Below are 14,865 nucleotides of genomic sequence, written 5' to 3'. Positions count from 1 at the left end.
GATAATTTCTACCAAACACAAAGTGAAGTCTAGGGCTCTTTCAGACAGCCGCTGCTTTTCTCCAAAAAACGGAACAGAACTGAAAGGAAGAAAATCGGATGTCAGCGGATGGTATTCCGCTGACATCCGCAATGCCATAGACTTGCATTATGTCCGCAAATCATCCGCAAAAAAATAGGCTGATTTGCGGACAAGCGGAGCGGCCGTGTGAAAGAGCCCTAAATACATAGATGAAAGGGAATTCTGAGATTGTGGGGCTGTGATTCTAAAGTGTTTTTGTATACTTTGATTTGACATATTAATACATTTTTAAAACAATGCAAAAATAAAAATAAACAAATCTCACAAAGTATACCATTTGCCGTTTGTACTACAGGCCAATTTCTACAATGTTGGGAGCTATTTTAAGTGTAGGACTAACATATAAAAGTAAACTCACGTATAGCTTTGAGATCTGTTGAGGCTACTACTTACACTATTCAATTGAGGCCTATTATGACTTTAAAAAAATTAGGTCCATGCTAAATGTAAAGTAACAGCAGTTTAAAAAATCTATTACACATCCAAAATATGTGGCGCCAGAATTTAATGTCACGGAAATGAAATGTAATGAAAATCGTACTGTTCCATAACACTACATACAACCTAAGCATCTCTTAACCATGTTTTTTTGAAAGGACTGGTGTTTATCTCATGTCACACTCAAAGTCACATCAAAAGGAGGACCCTCTTTCTGCTGTATGGTATTTTTACCATTTCCTTTTTTTTTTCTTTGTTAAATGTCTCCTATGGCAGTGCCTAGCTCACTATACCCTTTTTGAAAAATGGCCAGATTGTAGTATCAAGATTCACACCCCATAGGCTTCAGTGGTCTTCATTTGGAAGTTTGGGTTTCGTGGGCTTCAAGCAGGATTAGATGACCCTCCTGCGAATTGAACCTTGGCAGATTCATTTGCACATCACCATATCTCTTTTCACTGCCTTTATAACGAGACCTTTTATTTTATAAGATTCCTATGTATATTTATTATTTTATATTTATTGAATTACTATTCCAAAATTCTTCATTGTATTTATATGAGTAGAAAGGGCACCACTGAACTATACCTCTGACTAATTTTTGTAATTATATTTTTAATTAATTGGAAATCAGCCTCACACAAAAGGAACTAGAAGCTGTCTGGACAGCCTCATTACCTAAAAAATCTGTAACGCCAGAATACATCTGTGAGGTCTGTAACAATAGCAGTAACAGGTGCCCTATGACATCATATTCAAAAACCATTGTCTCCATACACCTAAAGTGACCGGTTTCTAAAAGTCAGTTTATTACTACCTTCTACATTTTAGGACTTTCTTGTAGCTGATGATGAAAGCAGTGCTAAGGAGACTTGCCAAAGTTTGCAGTAATTATACACAAGACAAGAACATAATTATGCATGGATTTACCTATTAGAAAAGTAAACAAGGGGGCTTTTTACAGCCTTTAGTGCTGAGTATGATAAATTGAATCGTCAATCCCAGTACTTACAGGACTGAAGATCAGTCCTGGGGATACAATGTGACTGACAAGTCTCTCTAATGAGCCATACACACTATAAGATTTTCTGAAGACTTTTTCCTTTAGATTTACCAAAACCATATAATATGAGGTCAAACCTAAACACTTTCAAATTGTATGCAATCTGGCAGGCCCTTGCACTACATAGAAAAGGTAAATCTGAAGGAAAAAGTCTTCAGAAAATCTTATAGTGTGTATGGCCCTTTACCCAGAATATGTGTGTACTCCAGGAGCTTGGCAAAAATAACACAAACACATAGAGCCTAGCAAAAATAACACAAACACATAGAGCCTAGCAAAAATAACACAAGTACATTGATCTTAGCATACACTGAAGTTAACAGTAGCATTTAAGTCCTTTAAGTTATAAAATAAAACCTACAAATTGTCCCAGCAAGGCTTCCCTTATACACAGGTGTCCTTTATGAGTGTTTTAAGAGGATTAACCAGAATCACCAGACCCCACAGGATGCTGGAAACCCATTAACAATAAAGATCCCAATTCTCATTACCACTTTACAATGTCCTTTATTCAATTACATGTCCATGGCTTTACTCCAGCAGATCAGGTTATGCAGGTTCATCATCACCTGTCATGACTGTCATATGCAAAAGTGTTTTACCCAGTTTAGTTTACTCTGGGATTATATGGATAATAACAACAACAATAATAATATTCATAATAATAAAAAACAGAATTACCAGCATGTGAAAGGAGCAGGATGATCCCCACTTGGAGCATGATGGGAAGTACCTGGTAAGTTTTCTATAGTTTGCAGGTTACACCAAGCAGATCATCATTCATCCCCAATGAATTGGTAGGTGATTTTAGTCCCAGGGGGTCCTCCTAGGAGGTAGGAGAGGACAGGAAAGCCCAGTAATCCAGGCTAGATATCTGTAGAAATCCAAAGTAATGGTAAGACTATATACCGTGCTTTAGACCAACAGATCTGTAATGGTAAAAAATGATCCAAGGTAGGTGTGAGGGAGCTGTCAGTCCCCGATAGTTTGCTGTCAGTGTCAGGCTGTGATGAGTAGCGATGTATGAGAATGGGAGCAGTGCTGTGCTCAGTGCTGTGCTCAGTGCTGTGCTCAGTCCAGTGATCGCACGCTGTAGTTGGCAGTCCCAGTGTTTGGTGAGGACTGGGAGTAGTGTTCTCTTCTCCACTCCCTGTGTGCTCCTCCCAGCCCTGACTTGGCTGCCTTCACTCCTGACAGCTTTGTTATACCATGATCTCCTCAACTCCCACACACAATAGGGATTTTTTTCCCCCTGTTGATTGCTATTTTTTTGGAAAGGTGGAGTGTGGGGGTAGCAAATAAATGTGAATAGTGGACCATTGTTCTTAGTGTGTGTGATTAGTATTAGTAACTTGGCTTGATCTCTGTTAGTAAATAAGAGATGGTTCAGATTCATGCTTTTATGTGTTTCTTTGGTAAAGAACTGTGCTGCGAAGCATTGAAAGGAACTGTTAACAGTCTATTTCTACATTTATACATTTCTACAGTCTTCCACTGCCTTGTTCTTTTTCCCCCCACTTATTTCTCTCTTCTCTATATCTTACATTTTGTATCTCTATTTTTGTGTCTGTCCATCCCTCTCCTTTTCTGTATTCATTCACTCTTATTCTACTTTCATTCAACCTGTCTCTTTCTTTTTTCCTCTCCCTCACTAGAGTGCCTATACTATGCTGGCAGTTTCTCTTCTTTCTCAGTTAAACCTTCTGTATCCCCCTTTCTCTCCTCCTCTCTCATTTGCTTTTTTCTCTCTTTCATTGTCTCACTGTTTATCTCATTCTTTTTCTCTCCTCATTCTCCTTTCTCTTCTCCCTTATCTTATCCTCCCCTACTCCACTCTTTCTGTCCTTCTCTCTCATTCCCTTTTTTGTCTCCCTCTCTCTCTTTGTTTCCCTGTCTCCCTTTCTATCTTCCCATTCTGTCATTTTCTCAGCTCTTCCTTCATTTCTTTCCTCCTGATTTCTTCCACCCTTTCTCTTTTTTCTTCTTTACTTGTCTTTTTCCTTATTTCTCTTCCCTCCTCCATTCTTCCCCTTTTCTACCATTTCTCTCCTTCTCTTTATCTCTCTTTCATTGTCTGTCTATCTCATTCTTTCTCTCTCCTCTTTTTATCCTTTCTCCTCTCCCTTCTCTTCTTTTTTTCACCCTTTCTCTCCTTCTCTTGATTTATCTTTCATTGTCTGTCTATCTCATTCATTTTTCCCTCATTCTCCTTATTCCTTCTCTTCTTTTATTTTCCCCCTATTCCCCTCTTTCTATCCTCTCTCGTGTCCTTTTGTTTAATCTCCCTCTCTCTCTTTGTTTCCCAGTCTATCTCTTTCTAATTCCTCATTCTGTCGTTTATACTTTTTATGTCTCCCTCTCTCTCTCTGTTTCCCTGTCTCCCTTTCTATCTTCCCATTCTGTCTTTTTCTCAGCTCATCCTTCATTTCTTTTCTCCTCCTTTTTTCTCTTCTATCTTTTTTTCTTTACTTGTCTATTTCATATTTCTTTCTTCCCCCCCCCCCCCCCTCTCCTCTTCCTATTTTCCACCCTTTCTCTCCTTCTCTTTATCTCTCTTTTATTATCTGTCTGCCTATCTCACTCTTTTTCTCTCCTTGTTCTTCTTTTTCCTTCTCTCATATTTTCTTTTATTTTCTATTTTATTTTATTTTCCCCTATTCCACTTTTTCTATCCTTCTCTCTCATTCCCTTTTTATATCCCATTGTCTCTCACCTTGTTTCCCTGTGTATCTATTTCTTTCTATCTCCTCATTCTGTCCTTTTCTCAGCTCTTCCTTCATTTCTTTTCTCCTCTATTTCTCTTGCTCTCTTCCACCCTTTCTCTTCTCATTTTTTTTCTTTACTTGTCTATTTCATTATTTTTCTCCCCTTCTCTCCCCTTCCCTTTTCCAACCTTTCTCTCCTTCTCTTTATCTCTCTTTCATTGTCTGTCTATCTTATTCTATTTTATTCTTTCTCTCTCCTCATTCTGTCTTTTTAATCTTTTCTCTTCTCCCTTCTCTTCTTTTTTTCTACCCTTTTTATTCTTCTCTCTCTCTCTATTTCTTTTTTTTCTATCATTGTTCCCTTGTCTATCCATTCTTTCTCTCTCCTCATTCTGTTTTTTTTTATCCTTTCTCCTTTGCCTTATTTTTTTTTTCTACCCTTTCTATCCTTCTCTCTCTCTTTCTTTTTTCTATCATTGTCCCCTTGTCTATCTCATTCTTTCTCTCTCCTCATTTTGGTTTTTCTCCTCTCTCCTCTCTTCTTTTTCTCCACTCATCTACCCTTTTATCTCCTTCTCTTTTAACGTTTTCTCCCTCTCTTTCTTTTATTGTTTTCCTGTCTATCTCATTGTTATTCTCTCATCATTTTGTCTTTTATTCTCCTCTCCTCTCCCACACTTACACTCCTTGGCTCTCATTTTTCTTGTTTCTCCTTCTCTTGTTCATTGACTCTCAGACTCTTTGTCATTCTCCCTCTCTCTTTTATTCTGACATTTATCAGTGTACAGCCCTCTATATCTATATGAATGAGCCCCAAAGGGACAGAAGCTATTTTTTAATTTTTAATTTATTTATTTTTAGAAATCACTTTATTGTTCACTTTTTATTTTAAGGGTAACTCCACTTTTGTGGGGGCAGGGGGAGCAAATAGCGAAAATAATAATATAGCGTATACAACTGCAACACAAATCATATTGTAATTGGATGTTATCAAACATTACCTTTCCTTTTCAATCTGCAGTCACTGTAATTTTCTGAAAATGCAATGCAATATGGCTACCTGGAGGTGTTCTGTACACAAAATGTGTACTGACCATACCCCAGAAACATCATTTCCTGCTTGTGTGATTGGCTCACTGATTTTCCCAGAAGTCTGCACTAAGATAAAAGTCAGATTTCAGGCATCCCCTGCAACAAAAATGTCATTTTTGGGGAGATACTCCCAATAGTAAATCATGTCTAAAGGTATGCAGGCCCAGCAGCTTTCCTCATTAGTGCCCTGCAGGTGCTGCGGCTGATTGATAATTATGAAACTACTCCCATTAGACTCACTTTCCCACAAACAAGCACACAGGGATTTCTTCAGAATAACAAAAGGTAGGAATCTGCAACAAAGTTTGTTAAAATTCTTGTAATGTACATAGATCACCCAGAGAGGAATGCTTTTTTCTTAACAAAAGTGGAGTTATGCTTTAAACCTGACTAAAATGCATAAACATATGCTTATGTTCGCCTCTTGTTTTTTTTTTTTTTTTTTACAAAGATGCCAGTTTTTATTGTGAAGTTCCATTTTTAATCGAAATAGTACATTTTTCCACCACTGAGAGAGCTCCATGCTTATGTAAAACATGTTAGTTCTTGAAATTTCTCAGCAGTTAAACCATTTCTGTGAAGTAAAAAAAAAAAAAAAAAAAAAAAGAATGAAAACTGGACATTAACCACTTTACCTCCGCTCACATGGAGGCTACTGCGGCAAAGTGCCGCGATCCCGTCCAGCGACGTAGACCTACGTCGCTGGACTCCGCCCCGTTCATTCACAGCGGGAGTCGGGCCAGCGGAGGAGCAGTGGCGATTGCCGCTGCTCTGCCCCGATCGTCGGGGATCGAGTCTGGAGATCCGCCCGCTGTGTGTAAACAGAGCGGGCGGATCTCCATAGTGACAGGGACTGACAGATCGGAGTGTTCAGCATAGCTGGACATCCGATCTGTCCTTCTGTCACACAGTCACCTCCCCCCCCACACGTCAGTAAGCACCAGGCATACATTAACCCCTCCCTCTCCAATAAAATTAACCCCTTCCCTGCCAGTGTCATTTTTACAGTAACAGTGCATATATATAGCACTGATTACTGTAGAAATGTCACTGGTACCCCCAAAAATGTCAAAAATGTCAGTCAAGGGTCCGATCTGTCCGCCGCAATGTCGCAGTCCCGCAAAAAAAATCGCAGATCACCGCCATTACGCGTTAAAAAAAAAAACACCAAAAATGACAAAAATCTTTCCCTTAGTTAGTAAATGCAATAACTTTTGCGCAAACCAATCAAAATACGCTTATTGCGATTTTTTTTACTAAACATAGGTAGCAGAAAACAAATTGGCCAAAAATTTTAAAAAAATTTGATTTTTACATTTTTTTGGGGGGGAATTTCATATAAAAAAAATGTGAAAAATATTGTTATTTTTTCAAAATAAACGCTCTTTTTTTGTTTATAGCGCAAAAAGTAAAAATCGCACAGGTGATCAAATACCAACAAAAGAAAGCTCTGTTTGTTGGAAAAAAAGGACGTAAATTTCGTTTGGGTACGGCGTCGCACGACCGCGCAATTGTCAGTTAAATTCGCACAGTGCCGAATCGCAAAAAGTGGCCTGGACGGAAGACAGCAAAATCCTCCGGTGGTAAAGTGGTTAATATTTCTTGACTCTTCCCATCTGGGTTTGTCCTTCAAGAATTAGTCACTGAGAGTATTGGGTGTTCTTGTTCTGTTTGGAGTGAAATATCAGGGGACTCAGCGCCACAAAAGGTGATTAGGGTGTGCCCAGGCACATCTGGCACACCCTGTGCACACGCCTATGCTGTAGGTCCTACTCTGTTCAATGTCTAAATGCCCAGGACCACCATCCCAAAAAACTGGTGTAAGTTTTATTTTTCTTAACCTCTTGCTGCCCTTTACCAGGGTTATTACGGCTGGGGGCGATTGGCCAATAATCTGACTACTGTGATTGGCTGCCACATTATTAGGAGTCGGTCCTGCTGGCTTCCAATCTTTTTTTTTTTTTTGGAGATTGAGTGCTGTCAATGTCAGCTCAGTCACTGTAGTGAGAGCACACAGTGAGCACGCTCTCAGAATGGAAAGCTCTGCTGTCCATGGACACTGATGTGCTGCTTGTGGGTGTTAAAGGCCACCCACTTTGCCACACCACATATGCCTTACGTGGGCAGGTTAAATACATTTCCTATATTCTATTCTGTTTTCTTTTCAACTGTCACCTATACTTGTGCAGGCTCAGTGTTTAGCTCTGTGTTCACTCTCAGACAGAGAAATATTGTACAAAGGGCTAAGGACAGCAGAATATGCAGTGGAATCTGCCTTTAGGTCACCTGGGAGGTGCATTCCTGATTTTAAACTTTGGAGAAGGTAATATAATAAATATAAAGCATTTCTTTAAGTTTCATCTGCAAAATGATTTATAATTATGTTCAGCCAGTCCTAAGATTCACCGCAGAACAGGAAACACTTCAGAAATATAAGCATTCTTAAGGCCCGTACACACGTACCGATTGTCGGCCGAAAATGTTCGGCCGCCGAACGATCGGCCGATTTTCGGCTTGTTAGTATGATGCTTCCGACAGCCGACAGCGCACTTTCGGCCGAAAAGAATCTGTCATGCAAGCATGAAAATTTTTGTATGCCGACACCAGAACGGCCGATTGTTCGCCAGTCAGTACAGAATTCGGCCGACAGACAGCAGATTTGCAAGACTGGGCATGCTCAGAAAAGGAAAAACACAGGGAAAGTTAACCATTACATGACATCACTTCTGCAGTCGGCTGTAGTCGGCGGACAAAATTCTTGTGCAGTCTTTTGCACTTTTCAACAGACACCGACAGCCCTGGACAAAAGACGGCCGATCGTTTGGCCGACGATCGGTACGTGTGTACGGGGCTTTAGAAGTCATTGCTTTAAAATATGTATATGTTTAAATTAGGGAGTGCAGATTTCACAGTGCTCTTCTTTAGACAGCCTTGTGATCCAGGCACCCCAAAAAAACTGCACAGATGGGTCCTCCACCACCATTACTGCATGAGCTAAACAGTTTGTCAAAAACAATTTAGACTGATATATAGACAATGAAAAGGTAATACCACATTGATAAATGATTTTTCTGCTCACTTTGCTCTCTCCTGCTGTCAGCACATGTAGGATGAAACAGAACCTAACAAGGGTAGTGCTGGCACGTCTTCACCTGTCTTCTAAGAAGATTATACAATGCTATGAAAACAGGTTTATTATTTAACTAAACTGCTAAACTGTTTAAAACCTATCTCGAGTTGAAAAAAAGAATCCTCCCTTGCAGTGGGGCTGCCCCCACACTGCAAGAGTTAAATAATCGTTCTAGAGCAGTGGTCTTCAAACTGTGGCCCAGTGGCCCCACTGGTACGAGGCACTATTCCTCCTACTGACGTCAACAATAAGGCACCATTCCTTCCACTTGCAAGAACAGTAGGGTATAATTCCTCCCACTGACACCAACAATAAGGCACCATTCCTCCTACTGACACCAACAATGAGGCACCATTCCTCCCACTGACACCAACAATGAGGCACCATTCCTCCCACTGACACCAACAATGAGGCACTGTTCCTTCCACTGATACCAACAATAGGGCACTGTTCCTTCCACTGATACCAACAATAGGGCACTATTCCTTCCACTGACACCAACAATAGGGCACTATTCATTCCACTGACACCAACAATGAGGCACTGTTCATTGCACTGATACCAACAATAGGACACTATTCCTTCCACTGATACCAACAATAGGGCACTATTCCTTCCACTGACACCAACAATAGGGCACTATTCATTCCACTGACACCAACAATGAGGCACTGTTCCTTCCACTGACACCAACAATGAGGCACTGTTCATTCCACTGATACCAACAATCGGGTACTAATTCTTTCACTGACACCAATGATGGAACACTATTTCTCCCACTGATACCAACAACAAGGCACCATTCCTTCCACTGGCAAGAACAGATGGAAATAATTACTTCCACTGACACCCACTGACACCAACAATGAGGCACTGTTCCTTCCACCGATACCAACAATCAGGTACTATTCCTTCCACTGACACCAATGATGGAACACTATTTCTCCCACTGATACCAACAATAAGGTACCATTCCTTCGACTGGCAAGAACAGTGGGGTATAATTCCTCACACTGACACCAATGTTGGAACACGGTTTCCCCCACTCACCACTGAGCCAGAGGCATTGTTTACTCCCATTGACACCACGGCTCTTTTACTCCCACTGGCCACAATCTGCCCCCCCCCCCCCCCCCCTAAAGTCTGAAGGGCAGTAATCTGGTCATTTGTTGTTTGGAGACCCCTGCTCTAGGGTACAGAAAAAAGCAGTTTCACTCACAGGCTGCCCCAGTAGTGGGTGCTCTCCTCATCACCCTTATGCTTCTGCCTGTGGACTGTCCTTCAGTGCTCTTGGCCAGTGCACAGCCATGAGCACTGCTTTATACTCAATGAGGTCAGTGGACCTGCGACTGCCGCAGCATAGTGGAGAAGATGCTGCAGGATTCAGTCTAGCAGTGGGGGAGGGGTTCTATGAGAATGAAAGATTTGGTAGGTAAAAGTGTTTTTTTTCTGGTACTCTAGACCCTAGAGCATTTAACCCTTGCAGTGTAGGGACAGCGCCACTACCGAGGAGGAATTTGATTTCCCTTAGGCTCTTTATCATGTGATCAGCTATGTCCAATCATAGCTGATCACAGTGTAAATAGGAAATGTCAGTTATCGGCATTCCTTTCCTCCCACTGACAGTGTGTGAGGAGAGGAGAGCCGACAAGCAGCTTTTCTTAGTGGGGACTTCTGCTCTGATAATCAGTGTAATGATTATCAGTGCAGCCCCATCAGTGATGCCCACCATTGATGCCTGCCAGTGGAGCCAATCAGTGCCCATCAGTGCTGCCTTTCAGTTCCCATCAGTGATGCCTGTCTGTGCCCATCAGTGCCTCCTCAGCAGTTCCGCCTATCAGTTCCCCCCATCAGTGCTGCTTATCAGTGTACATCAATGCTGCCCATCAGTGCCCATAAATGCTGCCCATCAGTGGCGCCTATCAGTGCTGCATATCTGTGCCGCCTATCAGTGCCCATCTGTGCTGCATATTAGTGCCTCCTAATCAGTGCCTATCCGTGCCACCTCATTAGTGCCTATCAGTGCCACCTATCAGTGCCCGTCAGTGCAGCCTTATCAGCACACATTAGTGAAGGAGAAAAGTTACTTATTTACAAAATTTTATAACAGAAACATTTTCAGTCTTTTTTCATTTGTTGAGCAAAAAATAAAAAAAAAACAACAGTGATTAAATACCACCAAAAGAAAGCTCTATTGTGTGAAAAAAAATAATAAAAATTTAGTTTGGGTACAACGTTACATGACCGTGCAATTGTCAAACAAAGTGTGACAGCGCTGAAAGCTGAAAATTGGCCTGGGCAGGAAGGGGGTGGAAATGCCCTGTATCGGGTATAAGTAGTTAAAACATAAATGTACTTATATTTTAATAAATATATCAGTGCCTTAACTGATATGTTTATATTTTAGTGTAGTTCAGATTTAAAGGGTGCTCATACAAGAAAAGGTTCATGTTAGGTTATTGGTGGCCAGAAGCTACTGGTTAATGTTCATTGTTTTGCACAGGTAATATATTCTATGTCACACTTCAGATTGTTCAGTGTTAGTGATTAAGTTCAGTGGTACACTTCCAGCAGAAACTGTTTAAAAGTCAGTTGTTTCTCGAAGCCATGTTAGTTTGGTCATTGTCCCTCATTCTCATTTACACTTTGAAAAGACATAGCTCAGAAAAAAGTAAAACAAAGAAGTAAAATAACAAAAAAAGACTTTTCTATGGCCATTATGCCCTGTGATTGCCTCACTTTAACAATGCTTTTTTAAGTTGTCAGATTGATAGAACAGTCTCTGACTCCACCCTGGGCTGTTAACAATTATTGTACCAGCCATTATTCTTTACTTGGCACCCTACTGAACACACTATACACTTGGCTTTATGATAACACAGAGCATACTGGAGAAACATACAAAAGCATTACTCAAAAGGCAATTAGGAAAATGCTTTGATGTGGTGTTGATTAATATTGGTCTATTTTTTAATCTATAGATTTTAACCACTTAAGCACCGGAAGATTTTACCCCCTTCCTGACCAGGGCCTATTTTGCGATTCGGCACTGCATGATTTTAACGGACAATTGCGCGGTCGTGCGACGCTGTACCTAAACGAATTTGACGTCCTTTTTTTCCCACAAACAGAGCTTTCTTTTGGTGGTATTTGATCACCTGTGCGATTTTTTGATCATGCGCTATAAACAAAAAAAGAGCGTCAATTTTGCAAAAATAACAATATTTTTCACTTTTTTTATATGAAATTCCCCCAAAAAAATTTAAAAATCAAAATTTTTTAACATTTTCAGCCAATTTGTTTTATTCTACATATGTTTGGTAAATAAAATCGCAAAAAGCGTATTTTGATTGGTTTGCGCAAAGGTTATTGCGTTTATGTCAATATGGACCAAAATCTCTGAGAAATGTCTCCAATACCTTGTTGAATCTATGCCACGAAGACATAAGGCAGTTCTGAAGGCAAAAGGGGGTCCAACCCAGTACTAGCAAGTTGTACCTAATAAAGAGGCCGCTAAGTGTATCTGCCACTGTTTATATCAGGAGTCTCCAGTATGAGGGCCACATCGTCTATTTTACAAATATTTGTGGGTTGAATAAAACCACCATCAGATTCCTTCCTTACATTTGGGTCCCCATCAGAGTCCCCCTAACATCAGACTCCTCATATAAGGGTCCTCCGTTATATGGAGGAGTTGAAACAGAGATCATAAGCAGCCTCTGCTGGCTTTAATTCTCAATCTTTGCACATTAAAGTGTAACTAAAGGCAAAACTTTTTTTTTATTTGGATAGAGGGGAGAGGGATTAGAAGGCTTGTCAGTTTTTTATTGCTTTTTTTATTTATTTCCTGCCTCTGATGATGTCAACCATTTGACGACACGCGTAAGGCAACGCAGACGTCCAGCACGCCATGTTACGCCACGGTTTTTATGAAATGTCTATTCACTTTTGCGAAAATGTGAGTATTGTTCTTTTAGTATAATAAACGTTTTTGTGCAGTAGATTGGTCTTTTCCATCTCTTGAGGTGTCCATTACACCTATATTCGTTTGTGTGGGAGTGTCTTAAGGAGCCATTAAGTCCGGGTCTGATCATCCTCCAGTCCTTGATCCAGCTTTCCCTGTGCGGGTTCTCTGAGAGTGATTTATGCCCAATTTGCCTGTTATCTGGTAAACGGTTTGGATTGTCATCACTACTGGGTGTCTATTGATCTCGACTTCGGCACTGGTGTCCGGGACTATCTTCTGGCCTTTGGTTTTCTCCTCTATATTGGACTATTGTGGACTGCATTGTTTGGGACTTTTTGTTCCACACACTTTTATCTTGGCGCTGCTTTTACCCCTTTTTTTATGAATATAAGTTTGTAATCCACTTACCTAGCTGGCGGCCTTGATTAACCCTTTGACCTCTAAGTTTGTCTAAGCGCAGATATTCCATTTTTTATATTTATAGGTTTTTATTGCTGTCTGTGCTCCCGGTCCCGGATAGAGAGATTCATCCTCTCTATTTTTCCTGTTTACCATTATCATTCAAAGTGAAAGTAAAAGAAAATCTAGAATTTTGGGTTGTCTCCAGAAAAGTAATAGAGGGGAAATCTTTCAACGAGGACACTAGTTCTGGTGACCTGGGGGTCCCCAAGAAATTTCCTTTATTGGCAAGGATTTCCTCTAACTTCCTGTTTGGCTGCGGAACAGGAAGTGAAGGGAAATCTCCCCAATAGGACACAGATGCCGAAAAATAATCTGACAGGGGTTTTAACCCTCCCTTGCTCTATCCAAAAATAAAAAAAAAAGTTTTGCCTATAGTTCTACTTCAAGGATACACCACTGACCCTAACTGCATGCCAGGTAAAATCTTGTAGTGGGCTGGATGTTTCCCACCACGGGCTGTAGTTTGGAGGCTTCTGATTTAAATCATCTCAAAATTATCCCAGCAAGTTTGCAAACATTCAACTAGCAGATATTGCTGGTGTGGCTTCCATACACATAAATATTATAAAAGATAGCATGTGCTATGCTTTTAGCTAAGGACTCTTTTCAATTATTGGCAAGCATTTGTTATGAGTACACAAATAATACATTTTTATTGAGGACTCTTAGCGATAGGGAAACATTTACAGCTCAATTACGCAAGGTGTGGACACAAAGGATGTTGGGAAGAAGTAGGGTGAATCAGTAATCATGAAATTAAACAAATAATGAAAGTAAGATTGCTTTACGGCAATTTGCCAATATTATACTGACATAGCCTAATGATGCCCTTAGACACTAGTGGAAAGTCAAATGTGAAAATATAGGCCAAGACTGAGCACCTCAATAACCTGGCTGCACACATTACAATCTGTACAATCTACGAAAAATGAGGTCAAATTGTGCCGAAGCAAAACTATCTTACAGTCAAAATTTAAAATGTTAGAGAATGGTTTCAAAAGAGATTGGGATTTAGTGGAATGCTTCATAATTTGCCTAAATTGATTAACCACTTAAGCCCCAGAAGATTTTACCCCCTTCCTGACCAGGGCCTATTTTGCGATTCGGCACTGAGTGACTTTAACGGAAAATTGCGCGGTCGCGCGACGCTGTACCCAAATGAAATTGACGTCCTTTTTTTCCCACAAACAGAGCTTTCTTTTGGTGGTATTTGATCACCTGTGCGATTTTTTGATCATGCGCTATAAACAAAAAAATAGCGACAATTTTGCAAAAATAACAATATTTTTCACACTTTTTTATATGAAATTCCCCCCAAAAAAATTTAAAAATCAAAATTTTTTAACATTTTAGGCCAATTTGTTTTCTGCTACCTATGTTTGGTAAAAAAAATCGCAAAAAGCGTATTTTGATTGGTTTGCGCAAAAGTTATTGCATTTACTAACTACGGGAAAGATCTTTGTAATTTTTGTTGTTTTTTTTAACGCGTAATGGCGGCGATCTGCGATTTTTTTGCGGTACTGCGACATTGCGGCGGACAGATCGGACCCTTGACTGACATTTTTGACACTTTTGGGGTTACCAGTGACATTACTACAGTAATCAGTGCTATACATATGCACTGTTACTGTAAAATGACACTGGCAGGGAAGGGGTTAACTTTTTATGAGAGGGAGGGGCTATGTGTGTCCCTAGGGGCGTGCTTCTGTGATTGGCTGTGGCTTGAGGTGTAGGAACAGAGATCAACAGTCCTACATAGTAGAACCGTATGATCACTATTCATACACGGGAGAATGACAGGCGGCTTGTTTACATTAGCCGCCTGCCTTTCTCCTGCTCTAACGGACGATCGCGAGTGACCGGCGGACATCGGGTCCACCGGGCACACGCGCGGGGGGGGGGGTCCGTGACCGCGCGGAAGCGCGCC

At 40.6% G+C, this 14,865-nt stretch overlaps 1 protein-coding gene across 2 annotated transcripts in view; it reads right to left on the bottom strand.

Annotated features, from left to right (window-relative positions):
- GFRA3 (GDNF family receptor alpha 3) overlaps nucleotides 1–2,733 on the bottom strand; it is an 88,021-nt gene extending 85,288 nt beyond the window's left edge. Inside the window, exon 1 of one of the 2 annotated variants that reach the window (XM_082254095.1) lies at nucleotides 2,264–2,733. In XM_082254095.1, the coding sequence (XP_082110221.1) occupies nucleotides 2,264–2,303 (40 nt within the window). In that variant the 5' untranslated portion in view covers nucleotides 2,304–2,733. The remainder of the gene's footprint in view (nucleotides 1–2,263) is intronic. The other variant, XM_082254094.1, reaches the window with a different exon arrangement.
- Nucleotides 2,734–14,865: the final 12,132 nt, after the last annotated feature.

This window comes from Pelophylax lessonae, assembly GCF_965119305.1.
Source record: "Pelophylax lessonae genome assembly, chromosome: 4".
In the NCBI taxonomy this organism is placed as follows: Eukaryota; Metazoa; Chordata; class Amphibia; order Anura; family Ranidae; genus Pelophylax; species Pelophylax lessonae.
This window is presented reverse-complemented; position numbering and strand designations above follow the sequence as displayed.